The sequence below is a fragment of the Fusarium poae genome, chromosome 2, assembly GCF_019609905.1.
Source record: "Fusarium poae strain DAOMC 252244 chromosome 2, whole genome shotgun sequence".
NCBI classification, from domain to species: domain Eukaryota; kingdom Fungi; phylum Ascomycota; class Sordariomycetes; order Hypocreales; family Nectriaceae; genus Fusarium; species Fusarium poae.
Window position 1 is genome coordinate 1,996,217 of NC_058400.1, and position 17,107 is coordinate 2,013,323.

At 49.6% G+C, this 17,107-nt stretch overlaps 6 protein-coding genes across 6 annotated transcripts; 2 read left to right on the forward strand and 4 right to left on the reverse strand.

Moving 5' to 3' along the window:
* Window positions 1-427: 427 nt before the first annotated feature.
* On the forward strand, window positions 428-3,804 carry FPOAC1_004589 (uncharacterized protein; the record flags this gene model as incomplete). The annotated part of the gene is made up of 3 exons (XM_044849131.1): window positions 428-1,070; window positions 1,120-1,167; window positions 1,214-3,804. The coding sequence occupies 3 exons, from the start codon at window positions 428-430 to the stop codon at window positions 3,802-3,804; spliced, it is 3,282 nt and encodes a 1,093-aa protein (XP_044707841.1).
* A 355-nt stretch (window positions 3,805-4,159) lies between these two features.
* Window positions 4,160-5,248, reverse strand: FPOAC1_004590 (uncharacterized protein; the record flags this gene model as incomplete). The annotated part of the gene is made up of 1 exon (XM_044849132.1): window positions 4,160-5,248. One exon carries the CDS (start codon window positions 5,246-5,248, stop codon window positions 4,160-4,162), a length of 1,089 nt encoding a protein of 362 aa, XP_044707842.1.
* A 1,024-nt stretch (window positions 5,249-6,272) lies between these two features.
* FPOAC1_004591 (uncharacterized protein) lies at window positions 6,273-6,940 on the reverse strand (the record flags this gene model as incomplete). The annotated part of the gene is made up of 3 exons (XM_044849133.1): window positions 6,273-6,721; window positions 6,761-6,841; window positions 6,895-6,940. 3 exons carry the CDS (start codon window positions 6,938-6,940, stop codon window positions 6,273-6,275), a joined length of 576 nt encoding a protein of 191 aa, XP_044707843.1.
* Window positions 6,941-7,975: 1,035 nt separating this feature from the next.
* On the forward strand, window positions 7,976-8,805 carry FPOAC1_004592 (uncharacterized protein; the record flags this gene model as incomplete). Its single annotated transcript, XM_044849134.1, has 3 exons — window positions 7,976-8,198; window positions 8,260-8,361; window positions 8,429-8,805. The coding sequence occupies 3 exons, from the start codon at window positions 7,976-7,978 to the stop codon at window positions 8,803-8,805; spliced, it is 702 nt and encodes a 233-aa protein (XP_044707844.1).
* A 187-nt stretch (window positions 8,806-8,992) lies between these two features.
* Window positions 8,993-9,646, reverse strand: FPOAC1_004593 (uncharacterized protein; the record flags this gene model as incomplete). The annotated part of the gene is made up of 1 exon (XM_044849135.1): window positions 8,993-9,646. The coding sequence occupies one exon, from the start codon at window positions 9,644-9,646 to the stop codon at window positions 8,993-8,995; it is 654 nt and encodes a 217-aa protein (XP_044707845.1).
* Window positions 9,647-10,103: 457 nt separating this feature from the next.
* FPOAC1_004594 (uncharacterized protein) lies at window positions 10,104-16,402 on the reverse strand (the record flags this gene model as incomplete). The annotated part of the gene is made up of 6 exons (XM_044849136.1): window positions 10,104-10,214; window positions 10,272-11,867; window positions 11,918-12,148; window positions 12,258-16,018; window positions 16,114-16,227; window positions 16,294-16,402. 6 exons carry the CDS (start codon window positions 16,400-16,402, stop codon window positions 10,104-10,106), a joined length of 5,922 nt encoding a protein of 1,973 aa, XP_044707846.1.
* Window positions 16,403-17,107: the final 705 nt, after the last annotated feature.

Here is a 17,107-nt window from a genome sequence, read left to right on the forward strand (position 1 = left end):
GATTAACCACACAGTGTGCCACCAGATCACAGCGCCCAATCAATTAATCAATTGTCGCACGCACTGTGGCAACTAGCTCCCGCGACAGCTGTTTGATATCGACCAAGTCGACGCGACTTGATCAAGTGGCTTGACTTGTTGCATCTCTACGGGATTTGTGCTCTCTACAAACGCTCAGGTTGAATCGAGGCCGAATACTTGATAGACCTGTTAATTTTGTTTTTGGCTATTCTTGGTCCTGCATCTATCACACGCCGCCCCTCTATCCAAGGCCGCGTCTTCAGCCGTAACAGCGATGAACAAGACGTGACCATACCGCGAGAAACGCTCCTTCAAATCCCGATAACGATCGCTATGCAAAATATAGGCTGCGTTTCAGAACATTCACTTCCGGTACGCGGGAGTAATTACAACAAGCGCACAAATAATGGAAGAGCAGCTTCAAAAAGGCGTCATGGTTTCAGACGAGGATGCCGAGTATGAGACGGCAGGCGAAGCAGGAGACGACACAACAATTATTGCAACAGGCTCTAGAGAAGATAGAGCAGTGTCCAGCGTCGATCAAGACCCATCAGACAATGCCGACATGGACTTGAGCGACCGCGATGCCTCAGGCGAGGATGTAGACGCATCGGGCGAGGAAGATAATGAATACATGGCACCCCCACAACTATCGTCCCACAACAGCCTACAAACCGATCACGAAGAAGATGAAGCGGACGAGGAAGCAGAAGGGGAGGATGCTGAAGAGGAACATGACGATGTGGATGTGGATGCCGAAGGAGAAGAGTACGAAGACGACGAGGGCGTTGGCGCTGTCAAATTTCAACCCGGAACGAGAAATAACGACGACGAAGATAGCGAAAGTGAGAAATCCGAGTTCGCTAGCGCCAACGAAGAAGAGTCAGACGAGGAGGCTGCTTGGGACGATGCTGCCGAAGCCGAAGAAGATCACGATGATGAGGAAACTGCAGAGACAAACAACTGCCATTTCTGTACTCAAGGCGAAGACGACGACCCAAGCGAGGAGTTCGAGGCGTACTTGGCTTGCGCTCGTTGTGGCCTCAATGGTAAGTATTCATACTGCAACAAAACTTTTAGAGGCTTACAAATATACAGCTCACCAGCAATGCGCGCGTGATGCCGCAGCATTGAGCACCGAAAATAGTGAGTGTGGTTTGCCCTGAAATCTGGCCACTGCTAACACTTCTAGCCCCTGATAATTGGAAATGCCCAGATTGTTATGGCCAAGAATCTGACGCCGAGGAAGAAGACGAGGTAATGGAGGACCATGATGTCGAGCATGATGCCGGACTTCCTTCTCAACAATCTGAAATTCCCGAACTCTCAGGCGAAGCCTATTTTGAGCAACAAGTGGAGGACGAGGATGCTAGCTCCCATCATGAATCACAACATGAAGACGACGACGAGCCTGATGAGGAGCTGAGAGAGGCACCGCGCACCTTGAGAAAGCGCAAATCGTCGTCATTGGAAACTGATGGAAACTCGATTTCGTTGAGAAAACGCCGACGAAACCAGTCTAACGATGCAGCATCTGAAGGCACGGCGCGAAATGAGAGCGCTGAACCAAGTCGACATAACTCCTCCAGAACTTTACGTCTCAAGGTTACACGGTCCCCACTAGTTTCGATTCAGAAGCACACGCGTACGTCGCTCGTACTTAAACTCCAGGTCAAGCCTGGCAACCTGAAGGAAGTTCTTGGCCGCAAAAAAAGAGAGACCAGACGACAACCTGGAACTGTCACAAGACCGCCTCCTCAACGACCAGTCCCAACACCAAGAGCTACCGCAATTGCAGCTATATCTGTCCTCCCAACCCCCTTTACATCGGACAATTATTCACAACCATTATACTTCGACTGTGATCTCGACGAAATGCAGGGCAAACCCTACGGTGGCATTTTGTCAGAAGCAGAGGCTGACACATCCAAAACACTTCCAGCCGAAGATGACGAGAACAGGTTCAAGGATGCTTTGCAGAAGGCTGACGAAGAATGGAGAGCACGGCTTCTGGCCATGCAAGAAGAGGCCCACGCGCCTGTCCGGAAAGCGAAGAAGACGGCTGACAATGCCAGCCATATCGAGTGCATCGAATTTGGTGGATGGGAAATTGACACGTGGTATGCTGCGCCATATCCTGCCGAGTACTGCACAACTCGGGTACTGTACATCTGCGAGTTCTGCCTCAAATACATGGCATCAGACTACGTTGCCTGGCGGCACAAACTCAAATGCCCAGCCAAGCATCCACCGGGAGACGAGATCTATCGACACGGATCTGTCTCGGTTTTCGAAGTTGACGGCCGCAAAAATCCAGTCTACTGCCAGAACCTGTGCCTTCTTGCCAAGCTATTTTTAGGCTCGAAAACGTTATACTACGACGTGGAACCATTCCTCTTCTACGTCTTGTGCGAATACAACGAGACAGGATACCACTTTGTGGGGTACTTCTCAAAGGAAAAGCGAGCAAGTAGCCAAAACAATGTCTCTTGTATTCTCACACTACCAATACACCAGCGGAAAGGCTATGGTAACTTACTTATTGATTTCTCATACTTGCTTACAAAAGTTGAGGAGAAAACTGGCTCACCAGAAAAGCCGTTGTCGGATATGGGTCTAGTTTCATACCGTAATTACTGGCGTCTAGTTATGTGTCGGTATTTCTTGACAGTGATGAAAGAGGAGAAGTACGCGACAGAGGGGCTTGGTATCAAGCGTATATCCGACAATACCGGCATGACACCAGATGATGTTATATCCGCCCTGGAGGGTCTAAGGGCTCTCGTCAGGGATCCACAGACCAAGACTTATGCCTTCAGAGTTGACGTGGACTATTGCCGACAATATGTGGCCAAATGGGAGGCAAAGGGCTATGTGCAGCTGAAGCCCGAAGCCCTTGTCTGGACACCATATGTTATGGGCCGAAGCAATGCCGTCAACTTTGAGTTGGGCCCCCCAATAAACACTATTGCACCAAGGGAAGACGACGAGGCCAAGGTCGATGAAGGACTTGGAACAACTGGCACTGGAGGCCAGTCCCTAATAAACGGAGAAAGGAATGAGGAAACTACAAATGTCGAGACTGGTGCTGATACTGAAGCGAACGTTAACGGCGAAGCTCAGGATGATGTCGTCGACGATGACAGTGCTGAGCCAGGCCCAGTCCCGTCAATCGAGGATGTAACTCCTGGGGAAGAGAAAGATAAGGATGTGGAGATGAAGGATACAGAAAATGATGGCCCGCCTGCTTGGCTAAAGCCATATCGGGATATTCCGTATACCCGCTTCGAGGTATTCCCGGCTGTTCCTGGAGGTAGACGTGAAAGGGCAAGACCAAGCGTTAGCCGTCCGACCGTGCCTCGTACTACTAGTAGTGCCCCAAGGCAAAAACGCAACAGCGGCAGCCATCGCACATCATCATCATCCAGGCCCAAGAGCTCATCTAAGAAAAAGACTGGTGGCACAGGCCGTGGGCCAGGTCGATGGCCCAAGGGCACAAAGAAATCTGACTACGGAAACGCAACTAGTGGTCCTGGTCTGCCACCCGGGTGGCAGGATAAGCAAACCAAGCTACGAGCCATTACCGAAGGGAACGACCCAGATCAGGAAGTGGCAGTTGAAGAGCCAGCAGAAGACTCAGTCGTGGTGTCGACGCGGGTTAATGGAACAAAAGCTAATAATAGGAATGCTGCTGCTACACGAAAAGCCTCCGTGGCGGACGAAAATGGAGAGCAAGCTGTCGAAGGCGAGGAGGATGTTGACGCTGAAGGAGAGGATATTTAAATAATTATTATACCTGAGAGCGGGTGGCCACAGGTGATGAGAGTTTGTTTACGGTTGTGTTTATTATACCTTGGAGGAACGGCGTGGTTTGCTTTATTAGCTTTATCGCTCATACGATAGAGGCTTTTGTTTGTAGCAAGCGCATTTTGTTATTGAATCATTTAGACAGTCACAGGCTATAGCGTCCTTAGTATTATCAGGGGCCAATCAATCATCATTCAGGGATAGAAAGCAAAACAAAGGAAACTTGATTAAAAGAGTGTATCTATGTTAGTGCTGAAATAGAGTTAGTGTTGGAGAAGCTGCTCGCTCACCTTGTTCCTTACCGTGGTTAGTTTACCAGGACACAATGACCCTACTTAGACTCGATGGGCTTAGGCTCGCCAAACACTTCGAGGGCTTTGGTGTGGTTCAACGTGGCTACTTCCTTGTACAACCGTAGGAAATCGGTCCATTCGACTTTGCCCTCGATGGAGCACTTCTGGAACACCAGATGAACTGCCCTCTCAGTTAGCTTGACAACTGACCTACCTGCAATGAACGTGTTCCTACCGGCCCAGCTGTCGTCACGAATAGCGAGCAACGGCTTGTCGCAAGTGTCTCCCGGCGCAGGACGCTTGTCATCGGTGTCACGGATATCCATGTACTCAGCCGCCATACCTCGGCGTCTCTCTAGACCTTTGCCATTGTAGCTGTAGATGGGCAAGCAGACGACATGCTCGGCCCAACACTCAATCACGATCATTTTGCGATACTTGGAGTACACAGCACCAAAGGCTGACACTCCAGTATTGTAGTCTTGTGTCGACACCGTATCGTCCCGTTTCTGACTATGAAAGGGGGCAGAAATGATCGTTCCCAGCTGGAGGTCCTGTTTGCGGTACACCTTGTCTGTATCACGCATATGCACAGTTACTGACTCTCCTCGGCTTAGATCAAAATGGGCCTGGTGGACTCCGTAGAAGGGCTGGCGGTTACCTACATCTTTGTTTAGCGTCTGTCGTCTAAGATCTTCAATGTTCTTAGCAATGGCGCTTCTTGGACCTAACTCGACACTGTTAGCTTCTGTCGCAGGGGATGCAATGCCTGCGACATCAATACCATTGGAGGGTTGGGAGGTAGGGCCTACACCGGCCTCGATATGGCACTTCAAGGCGAAGCTCTTCGCCAGCAAACGGACTTTCTCACTGCAGCCCGTACAATCCCAGTCATCAGCTGCCTCGTTGATCGAGGCAACCATGACAGACGGTGAATCAAGCTTTTCTGCCTGAAGAAAAGCTGCCTCACGGTCTTTGTGGCTTCGGCCTGGGTCAGTTGGCGAGAAGTTGGTGTGGGCGAAGTAATTCACCTTCGTCCTGAGAGATGCGGGACCGGGACCACTGCGACCACTGCGATACCCCCTGTGGGCAGGTTTGGTAACGCGTAACTCTCGGACAGGAGCCATGTTTTCGGTTTTGAAGAGGAATCTGTTTTAGCGATTGTTTGTTAGCAGATTTGCTTGAGTGATGCTGAAGTTGGTTGTTAGCTTGTAGTGCTAGATGTTGAGTTGTTTGGCTATATCATCTTTACGAGACGGAACTGAAGTTTTATAGTACAATACCGACATATAATGACTGAGAAATGTCATGTATACTGGCCGTTGTTCAACTGTACATCATCTCGTGTTCAATTTGGGGGTTCTTGTTGCTGAACAATAACATAGTTGGCGCATTCTGTTGTTCTTCTATAATATCTATACCCTCTCGTATTGTTCATCAATCTCATTTAGAAAACAACAGGTTGTTCTGGTTTACACTCTTCTTTCTATTGAGAATAATTGTGGGATGTTAGCAACAAAGGATGCAACCGTGCCGCAGTCCTACGGCTACCTTGTTTTGTCTTCATGGTTCGAGCCATGGCATTTCATACTCGGGTTCGATCTATATTGAACAGTAGTTCTATAATTGTTCTTTTCCTGTAAGCTCATTATTAAGTGGGTGGTGTAATGGCCAAGAAGTGATGAATTAATCGAGTCAAGCACCTATATCAAATGTAAGGCAACTCTGAGACTATCATAAGAGTTAAGCCCCAGATAAAAAGTAGCATAAATTGCCAACTCGGTTTATCCAATTTAGATTAGACTTAGATTATTTGTCTCCACACTGAAATATGTTGGTCAATTTCTCAGTTACATAATGGTAGCCAGTTACTTGACGGGATTCGTTGTAATTCTAATCTGATAACGGGACAATGCTGGCTCTCGATATGGACTCGATACGTTTACATTATTGAAATGAAGACTGAGTTGCATTTTCTCGAATCCGCTCATGAATCAAATGTCAGAGAAACAGTAGATAAGCCCCCCATGGTATCTTTGTGAGTTTGATCAGAACATGAACAACCTTGGCCTTTCAACCTTGGCCTTTCAACCTGTGACCATTCCTCCCCTCCACGAGCCTCAGCCTCAGCTCCAATCTCGCTCTCCTATCCTAGACGGGGCTAGAATTTCCGGGACCGGGCATCTGCCGAAAGTTTGCCATAGTCCCATAGCCAACAACTGCAGACTTATCGTTTCGAGGGGTTGAGACAACGCTGGCGGGCACAGCAGTGAGAGACAAAATCCTGTCAAGGTCTTCGTCTTCATCCATCATGGACATCTTCTCTTCGTCCTGGTTTTGTAACCGCTCTTCTTCCTCGACGGCCATATCGTAGTACTCAAAGGGAAGAAGGAAATAAAGAAGCGTGACGAAAAGTTGGGCAATGAAGATATAGATGATGATAATGAAAGGTCCATCGAGGGTCACGACAACGATGGATGCGTACCACTCGGCCAGGACCATGATGACGGCGAAGTTGACCATGGCTTGTGAGTGAGCACGGAAGCATTGCTGCAACTCGGGACTAGCTATTGGAGCAAGAGTTCCGTTAGTGAATGAACCTGAGATATTAGTAATGACAAGATAAATGATCGACATACACAGGTGAATATCTCTGTGGATCTGTGATCCCAAGCACAAGACCGCAATTTGGAATAAAGCAATTCCACCGTACTTGAGGACTAGTAATCGTTAGTAAAAATAAGTTGTTTATAATCTGTGATGATGTACTAACATGGCGACCACCAAATAGCAGCAAAATTCTCATCATCAGGCTTCATGTTGTTCGAGTTGAGTCGAGTTGACTTGTGGGAAAACTGTTGAAAAGAAAAGGTGATTGGAGTAAGGAATGAAGGCAGAGAAAAGGACCACCTGTTTAATTTAAGGGAAATGGAAAGAATTTGTAAAGGTAAAAGATAGTTCGTTGCGCTGATTTGTGTGAAGTTTATATAAGGAGACGAGAAGTGGTTGTTGTGAGAGCTTTGATCCTTTTACTTTATAAAGCACTCCGCCTCAAATATTCTTCTAAACCATAGCACCAGCGATGCGATTCTTAATCTATGCTCAAGATCGAACACTATGGACTTTCAGTCACTATCAACAATCACTCCAGGCATGCCTGGTAGATCGCCCATCATGGAAGCGACCTCTTTGGATCCCTTCTGTGTGATATGTAAGAACTCACCTTCTTTTGGAAGATCTTCATATCAATACTAAACGACAATTAGATCTGGCCGTACACTTCTCGTTACTCGTTGTTCTCCCTCATTACATGTTCACACGCCTTCACCATGGGCCAACCTTACATCATAGTAAGTACAGAGCCTGCCCCCCTATTTTATATTGGTTCACTTGCTAAGTAAGTAATAAAAGGAAATCCAGTCACTCTTAGGAAAGAGGTCAAACTAATCAGAAGGGTGACCATGATCATGTGGGCTACAGTGACTTTTGTGTGGATTGACTCGATGGTGCATTTCGGATTCGACCCTAAGGCTCAGGGGTGGTTGCTTCTACTTCTTGTGCTCTTCAATGGCCTTGTATTTACATCATTTATCCTCCCTTATTGGACTGGGGAGATTCTAGAGGGCAAACCTGATGACGGAATCCTTGAGGCTTGTTACTACGAAACCTAGAAGAGAAAAGAGACTTTGAAGGAGGTATGAAAACTGGATTCGGATCTGTGAATAGTGGCACTTTCACTTTTACTTATACTTTCTCAATAAATCTTGAAGTTATGGTTTGTACCCCTCACGATTATATATAGCCTAGGATGTGCCCATATCTTATACTCGCTGGCAAGTTTATCACAAGCAAACATGTCGTCCGCGCTATATTTCTTGACTTCGTCTTGCGTTATTTCCCTCCTCCAGCTGGTCTTGCACGCTGTACCACCTCCGAATCGTGGTCCTACCCAAATGTCAAGCGTGAACACCACCATCACGGTCAACAACAAAACCCTCTCATCCTCTTCCGGGTTTGTCTCGGTGGATATCCTGAGCATGTCGGAGCTTTCAGAACTCAAGCGCGTGGTACTTCACTGTGAGACTTCTTTGATCCTTGTTCTTGTTGATCAGTATCCCGTATACTAACCGATACGCAGTTGTTCTCATTGGAATTACCATCGTGACAGCTATAGCAAACACTGTCCTGGCCCTGGCAGTATCACGCAAGATTCAACGTCCCCAGACTATCGATGAAGAAGGTAGATTAGCATCATCCTACTCCTTGGTCCGTAGTTTACGACTCAAAGACTAACAATCTCTTTCTAGTACCCGAGCCCGTCAAGATCTACGCTGCGGGACTGAATCGTAACATCTGGGTCCTCGTAGGCTTGCAAATATGTCTCATGTTCAGCTCATCAGCGTTCCGGTCGAAGCGCTGCAAAGAGAACAGAACGGGTAGAAAAGGGGACGGAGCGGGCCATGACTTTATGTGCTTCTTCTTCATTTTCATCACCATGCTCTTCCAGGCCTGGAACTTGTGGAGGTTCTCGCGGAAGTATGCGCCTCCCAGAGATGAGGCTATCGAACTCAACGACTATCCTTCCCCCGTGGCCCCCGTGGTCCCCGAGGATGATCAAGTGTGCAGACAGGAGCAGAGTGTTCCCGCGCCGCCATACGCCGCCCATGTCCGTCAACCTGTGTAGAAGAATTGCATCTACATCTCGTGCCTACCTCTAAAGCTTGGTAGCCAAGCTCTGTGTTGTCACAGGAAAGGAGGTTGACCATGGTCATCCTTATAGTTTCAGGGATAGTTGGACAGTTCAGGTGTTTAGAATATTCAGATGATGGATCGTAGCTCGATCTAAATACCATCTGCCAAAATGGTAATAATTACTTGCTCTCTTTAGCGTCTCCCTCCTCTTCTTGGCCCCCTCGATACTCGTGCTCGTAGTCATGTTCGTATTCCTGCACCTGTCTCTGACCCCAGAATCCTTTTCCATAACTGACAAGAATCTCTTCTCCCTTCTTGATTCCAACTCCCTTCTTCTTCTTTCCACCTCCCAAAACCCAAACTCCCACACAAAACTCTCCCCATCTCTCACACCAAACTGTGCGAAACTCTGCGTTTGCCCTATCTCCCACGCCTCTAAAATCATTCACGTAGCGTCCTTCATTCCCTTCATTCGCCGCATCAACCGCAGCGTCCATCTCGCGGTCCAGCCACAAATCGTAGTCGCTCTCAGTTGACGATGCGGTGCCTGAATGTACACGGCCCAGGTACGCGAGGATGAAACTACCAGGCGCTAGATGTTGCGCTGCAAAGAGACCGCATTGGCCATTGGCTGGATGTGAAGGTTCGGAGATGGGTTGAATCTTGACAAGGTTACATGGCGTTGTTGTTGAGGCTGATGGGATAATGGGGATGTCGCTTGACAGAGAGGGTTTGCTTTTGAGAGTCTGAATCTGTGTTTGGGTCAAACTCTTATCGTGAAGAGGAGCCCTGAGATAAGGGAAGCCATCTGGCCAGTTTTTAGGTTTAGACATGACTTCTGACTTCTCTTGGTTTGTTTACAGGGCATAAACATTTGCTGAGGTTGAGGTTGATGATCCACTCAACCCCACGTTCAGTACCAAGTCCATCCATCAACCGCACTTCGCTCAAGACTTGACGTATTCTCTCCTCTATATTTCGTTTGATTGCTTGTATTGCTAACTATTCTCTGTGTAATTTAATTGCTACCAAACTCGATCATAAACTTATAAACGTCACCCGAAGAAATTGAGATCCCAAAATTCTTTTCCTTCATGCTCCTTATGACTATTTAGACTATTCTACAATGTGGTCTGTTTTTGAGACCATTGATGCTCCGCTCCTGCTCTGACTCAACTTCAAGAGGCACTCTTTTGACTGCATTCTCCAATAAAAAAGATATTACTAAATCACCGTAAAGCCACTCCAATGCGGCGTCATTCCTATACAGTTCCGATCCTTGCCCTTCTCCTAGTGGGACATTACTTCGCGGTATCGTTCCATGCTCAAATCGACCGAGTAAGCCAATAGACGGTCTTGTGTCAGAGGCAAGTTGAGTATTCTAGACCTCAGTTCCTTATCCTAAAAATTGTCCAGTTAGTCATGTGTCCTGACGAAAGCATATCGACGTAAACATACCTGTTTCTTCTTACTGGCCTTGATAATCTCCTTGGCAGTCTCATCCGCCATGTCCGACACAGCAGCATATCTTAAAACGCCAGCATCTCCTGCTTCTTCATCCATCGCGTGCAGACCAGCGAGGAGTTTCTCCAGCACGGGCTGCGGCGTAATCTCATGCTTGGCGCGGTGCTGAATCAGAGCAAGGAAGAAGCTGTAGATCTCACCTCCCAATGACCAATCAGAGATGAGTTCCTGTCGGCCCTCAAATTGAGAGATGAGAGCGGAGAGGTTTGCGTAGTCGCGCTCGACGATGGCGAGTGGTGCAACCTCCTTGACGAGAACACGATGAGCCTCCACAAAGGAGTCAGCGCGCAGCAAACACTGAACCTCCAAGTAGGCATCCTTCTTCACGCTGCGCATGTACAAAGCCAGGGCCTCCCAAATCCACAATGAAGGGATCAGAAACTTCTCTGTAAGAATGCTAAACGCGGACGAGTTTTCATCTCCAATAAGACCAGCATGTCGCGCGAGGTGTTCCTGGATGGCCATCTTGCGGGCAAGTGGCTTGCTCAGATGCAACAGAACGAATACAGCCTCGAGCCATTCACCGGCGCTCGTAAGTTGGGAAGCGAACGCCACGGTAGCTGCGTCAGCCTTCTCTGCGCCATCTTGGCCAAAAGAGACCTTGCCGCTGGATGAAAGAGCGAGACCAAGCTGCCAGGTCAAACGCATATCAAGAGGAGAAAGCTGTGAGTTCTCTGGACGCAACACAGCCTCAAGGTCAGAGGCATCGCTGGCATACATTTGTAAAAGACCCCAGAGAAGATCTTGTCGACGATCTGCGTCTACATCATCCCACAGAGGCTTCACACCTTGATCGATATACCAAGGCAGTGGCAGATATTCTCTCTCCTGGTCAACATCATTCTTGAACCCAGTCACCGCGGCTGCCAAATCATCGTCCTCGCCAATTGAGTACCAAAGGCGAAGGCCAAAAGATTGCTTCCAGTCAAGACCAAACTTCTTCGAGATGACAAAAGAATCCAGACGATCCTCGACAGGCACGCCCTTCATCCCTTCACAGACGCATGCATTGCCCGAGAGAAGCTCGTAGATGGTACGGATCGATTCCGAAAACTCTGAAAGCATTTTCGATTCATGCCAAGCCTTGAGCTGATCTCGCATGTCCTTCTTGGCGGCGTCACTGGTGCCAATGAGAGGAACCAGTGTGGCGAGGCGGAAGTTCTTTCCATCAAGAAGATGCTTGCAGGCTTCGATAATGCGATGGCCGGCCAAACAAGCGACAGCCTTTTCGTCGCTCGACCTTGCAAGGCCGATGGTTGTGGATGAAGCCGAGTCCACCAAATGAGACCAGAAGTGAGAAAGCTTGGTTCTGCGAATGAGATGTTCATGTTGTGTAGATGTGTCGAGCGGGTCGAAGAGAATGCTGGCCAACTCCCACACATGCTTCTCCTGCATGCTTGCAGGATCGTTCATGTCCTGATGATGGAAAACATCCTGGAGATGAGCAGCGTTAAGTGTCGCAAAAGGGACATCATCAACAATTTGAATGTCAGTAAGCTTATCCTGGTTGCCGAGGTATCGCTTAGAGTGCTATACGACTAGTCAGTTTATGTCAATCGCTCATCCACGGACCAACAAACCTCGGTTGCAAAGGTGGCCAAGCGGACCTCTTGATTCTCAGTCTGTACTGTAGAGCGCTGGAAAGAAAGAATATCGGCATGTTGAGTAAGGGATCGTCGACCAGCATCCGAGACCAGGGGTCGAGGTACAACAAGCATCTCGTCCGGTCCCCAGGTAGGTCGGGCAGCATCGTGGAAGGCTTTCTCGTATCCGTCCAAGCTTATTGTCTTGTCTTGTCTCTGGTAGGGCCACTATTCAAATTCAAATTTAGCTTCAATTCAGGTAATATAAAATCATAGATACATAAACCTCCAGTATATTATATTGTGGGGTCAATCAGGATACAACTAGGGAACCGACCTTGGGAAAGCCTTTGCCAGACATTGAGGCTTGCATGTTCTGGGGTGCTGGCTTGGGTTTCTCAAACAGTGAGTTCATGAGATCGATGCTAGTCGCAAATCCACGACCTTTATCCATACCAATGGTGCTTGCCGCAAGATTATCCAATCTGTCTTGCTTTGCTGTGCTCTTCCTCCAGATTGATGATTTCCGCATATTGTCAGATCCACTCTTGTCAAGGTCAATCAGCACACCGGTTTTTCTCGATGGGGACTCATTCATCTCTTTCAAACGTTGTCGGTCTCGCTTGACCGGGCTGACAGTCTTTCTCAACATTTCCATCCAATCGTCGCCATCTGCGACTTCGAGCTGCATTGGACCAGCAGAGTCCTTGACAGCTCGCATCCTAGCTCTGAGAATGCCTCCAGGGGTAGCCTTGACGGCTTCTGGGACACCCTCGGACGAGATATCGTCGAGCTCCGCGGCCAGATGCTGTTCGAGAGAAGACCTCGCCATGTCTTCATCCTCGGACACGTCATATTCGTCACCCATGTCATCGGCGTATTCCTCCTCGAGGGACAGCCTGACATCGTTGGGTGCAGAATCCGCGGAGCTAACCCCTAAAAAAGACTGCTTACCAGACATCTGAGTTTCCAAAGCTTGTGGCTGCTCATCAAATCCGCCGGGTAGGCCATGGGGACTCCCGAAGTTGAAGCCATCGTTTTCCATCATGGAGTCGACAGAACCGATCGAGGCATTAAAGGCTTGTGTGGGAACAGCGTCGTCCTCGATCATATCCTCATCATCAGAGTCATCATCATCGAGACCATAGGTAGTGAAATGTTCAACTGAGAAAACCCAGATGCCAGTATCCTTGTCGTAGCTCTCGAAAGTCGTGTTTTCGATTCGCTTGAGACGCTCCACATGTTTGTTAAATCGTTTAGGGTCGCTAGCAATCTTCTTATCACGACCACCACGAGGCCATGACTGCTCAAGAGCAATTCTAGCAGGTACGTTGAGACCCTTTCCGACCGGTGGCTTCTTAGCGGAAACGGGGTAAACAGTGGCAGAACGAGGCTCGAGCACAATCAGAGTGCCGCAAATGTCAGCGAGATCAATGTTGCTGATATCAACAGGGACCTTGAAAGAGACGTAACCAACATTGTCGCGTCCCACAGTGAACTGGTCGACCTTCTGTCGCTGCATACGGTTCAACTTCTCAAGATCCTCCATGGGAGGTGAGATCCAGTACTGGCCAGGGGTGCTGTCAGAAGCAGTGGTAGAGGATGTCTCTGGGGTCGCAGTGATGTCCTCCTCATGGACGATAGCCAGCTCATTGCCCTTGACTTCCTCCATCTCGGGGGTCTTTGAGCCGGGTGAAGCGTTGGTTGAGCGGGTCTGGCGAGGGGTCTCATCGTTAGCGGGACTATCGACATCGCTAGCAGCAGGAAGAGCACCGCGCACAGGGGTGCTATCATCCATATCAACATTGGTGGTATCAAAGCTAACACGCTTAGACAACTTGCGAGAACCGGTTCCATTATCGACAGCTTTATCCTTTTGGGGGGTAGAGAAGAGATCACTTCTAATGTCTCGGTTGATAATAAGCTTCTTCGAGCCAGTACTGCCATACCATCTGGGCTGAGATCCATTAGAGAAAGCTCCAGGGGCAAGGATACTGTCTTCGGTATTGAAGCTACGACGCAAGTTATTGCTTGACAAGCTCTTGCTGAGATTTCCGGATCTGCTGGATCCTAGCAGGCTGTGACCGAGGTTGCCAGGTGTGCTGGAAATGCTGCTAGCTGGACTGCCCGAAGGAGTTCCATACGCACTATAAGAGAATCCAAAACCTCGCTTCTGAGGAGTGGCGTATCGAGAGGCTGAGGCAGGAGCCAGCTTGTACATGGGCAAGATGGAGCTCCTCCTCGGCTTGGAGCCGCCGCTAAGGGGGGTAGCGAGTGGGCCGGGGTTCTGGACCTCGTTTCCTCCCAGACCGGCGAACAGGCCAGGAGATCCGAATGCAGAAACATCGTTAAGGTTGGCAGTCAGACCCTGAGGAGCACTGGCAGACTGGCTGTTGCCGAGAATTGAGGATCCGTTTTGTTGCTGTTGGTTCGTACTGCCGCCAAACATTGAGTTACCAGCGCTTTGGTTATTCTGGCCACCGAAGAGGCCGCCGCTGGTGTTAGTTGTGCTGCTTCCGAAGAGACCACCAGGCTTCTGCTGTTGGTTGTTGTTGTTGCCAAAGAGACCGGCGCCGGTGTTCTGCTGGGCCTGGTTATTCGAACCCAGTCCACCAAACATGCCAGTGCCGCCAGTGTTCGTCTGCGTGGTAGCACCTCCTCCAAACAAGCCCCCACTAGGAGCAGCGGGCTTGTTGCCAAACATACCGCCAGAAGCTGTGTTGTTGTTAGCTGCACCAAATCCAGTGGTGTTTGTTTGTTGCTGGGCACCCCCAAAGAGACCACCGCCAGTATTCGCCTGGGCCGTAGTACCTCCTCCAAACAGACCTCCACCCCCGGCGGGAGCAGCAGGCTTATTGCCAAACAAACCACCCGATTGTTGCTGAGTCTGGTTGTTTTGGCCACCGAAAAGACCCCCGCCAGTAGTTTGCTGAGCCTGGTTGTTGTTCTGGCCGAAGAGGCCACCACCAGTGCCAGCAGCTTGGGTATTATTGTTACCGCCAAAGAGGCCACCGCCTGTGCTCTGGGTCGTGTTGTTCGCTCCGAAAGCGCTGTTCGTTGTACCAGTCGCTCCAAATCCACTCGTAGCATTGTTCGTATTTGTGTTGCCAAAGCTGAAGCCGGTGCCAGCAGGCTTGTTCTGGGTGTTGCCAAAGAGACCGCCTCCCGCGGTGTTGGTGTTCGTCTGACCAAAGCCGGTTCCAGTCGTGTTTGTCGCGCCGAAACCACCTGTTGTACCAGTGTTTCCCCCTCCCCCGAAGAGGCCACCGCCGGTCGTATTCGTCTGCGTAGTGTTACTTCCGAATAGACCTCCGGCGGGCTTGTTCGCGGTATTGCCAAACATTCCTCCACCAGTAGCGGTGTTGTTGTTCGCAGTGGCACCAAAGCCAGTAGAACCAAAGCCAGTGCTCGGGACAGCGGTGTTGTTTGTTGTGTTCGATCCAAAGAGACCGCCGCCAGTGTTGTTCGTTGTGTTCGCTCCGAAACCTGAAGTCGTGGTGGTGTTCGTGTTAGCGCCAAACCCTCCGCCAAAACCAGAGCTCACACCAAACGCACCACCACCAGTAGCATTACCATGCCGTCTCCCTTGAACATAATCAGTGAGCCGAAGTTCCTCGGCAGACCACTTCTGGTAAGGGTCCTGGAACAGGATGTTTTGGTATGAGTTGGTAGAAGAACTATTGGGTTCCTTCTCAGTATGGGCCTGGAAAGCGGTAACAGCGGTACCGGGAGGGTCGCCTGCAGCGCCGCCAATGGTGTTGGTGTTGGCGCTACCGAAGGCAGAACCAAATCCAGTCGAGGTGCCAGCCGTGGTGTTGCCACCTCCACCAAAAAGCGAACCACCTGTGGTGGCCGGGGCGCCAAAGCCAGTCTTGTTGGCAGTGTTGCCTCCGAACATGCCGCCTCCTGTGTTGCTGCCGAACGCCGATGTTGTGGTGTTGTTCGCAGTGTTTCCGAAGCCCCCAAATCCTGTGCCAGTAGCAGCGGTGGTATTAGTGGCAGCGGAGCCAAAAAGACCGCCGCCTGTTGTGCCAGTGGTAGATCCAAAGGCTGGCTTTGCTCCGAAACCGCTGGCAGTGTTGGTTGCGCCGAAACCTCCTAGTGATTGTTAGTACATCCATATTGATTTAATGTCTTGCCCATCGTTTCCTCTCAGTCGCGAATGACAACGGTGCTTTCGGCAGAATGCGTACCGGTCGTTGAGCCGAAGCCGCCTGCTGTGGTGTTGTTATTGCCGGCTCCAAAAAGGCCACCAGAAGTGGTATTGGTTTGGCCAAATCCAGCACCAGTATTGGCAGCTCCGAAGCCTTTCGAGCATTCCAATCAGCACCGCTACCATCGACCATCCCAACGGTTTGAAAAAGGTTGCTTACCTGTAGAAGGGGTGTTGTTGGTCGCACCAAAACCTCCAAATCCTGAGGGTTGGGCGGTATTGTTATTGTTTTGTTGGCCGAAGCCTCCGAAACCGCTGCCGAAGGACATGATTGTTGTCACGCAGCTGGCGCGGTTCGGGGTCGATGTAAGCTTGTTCGTATACGAGCGAAGCAGTCGTCGCGCGTTTGCGTTTTGACGCTAGGAGAAGAGCTCTCGTCGCGAAAATTGATGGACGAATCGATGCTAATCGCGATGACAACAGGAATAATCGTTATCGAAAATTAGATGAAAGCAAAAACTCTCACTCGCGACAGATGGCGCAAAGCTTTGTCTCGAGCTGCTAGGTGAAAACGCGAGCTGGGTCGCAGCACACTGCAGATGATAGGGCCAAGGGGAATGTAGCTGCAATCAGCACTGTACAGCGGCAGTGGCCGCAAAAAGCTGAGAAAGGTCGCACAAGAAGAAGAAATTCAATATTAAGTAAATGAAAGAGATGAGCGTATGGGAGAGATAATGAAAGTGCGCGGACCAGGAGAGGTTGCACCCTTATACTCTCAAAAGCTCGTGGCGATGAAGTTGGTGGTGAGGTCAGTCTGTCGCTCCTGCCATCCAGCCAGCTTTTTTTTCGGGGCGAACCTTTGCTCTTCAGGCAGGCTGGCTGTAGCTTGTTGCTGCCTCAGACAATAACTTTCCACCTCTGATTGGTCTCAACTGGGATGGTGACTAATTCAGACCAATCAGATTCAGGAATCACACTACTTGCTGACTGAGTCACTGCTGCCTATGATTTGCCCTGCATCTACCTGTCACAAA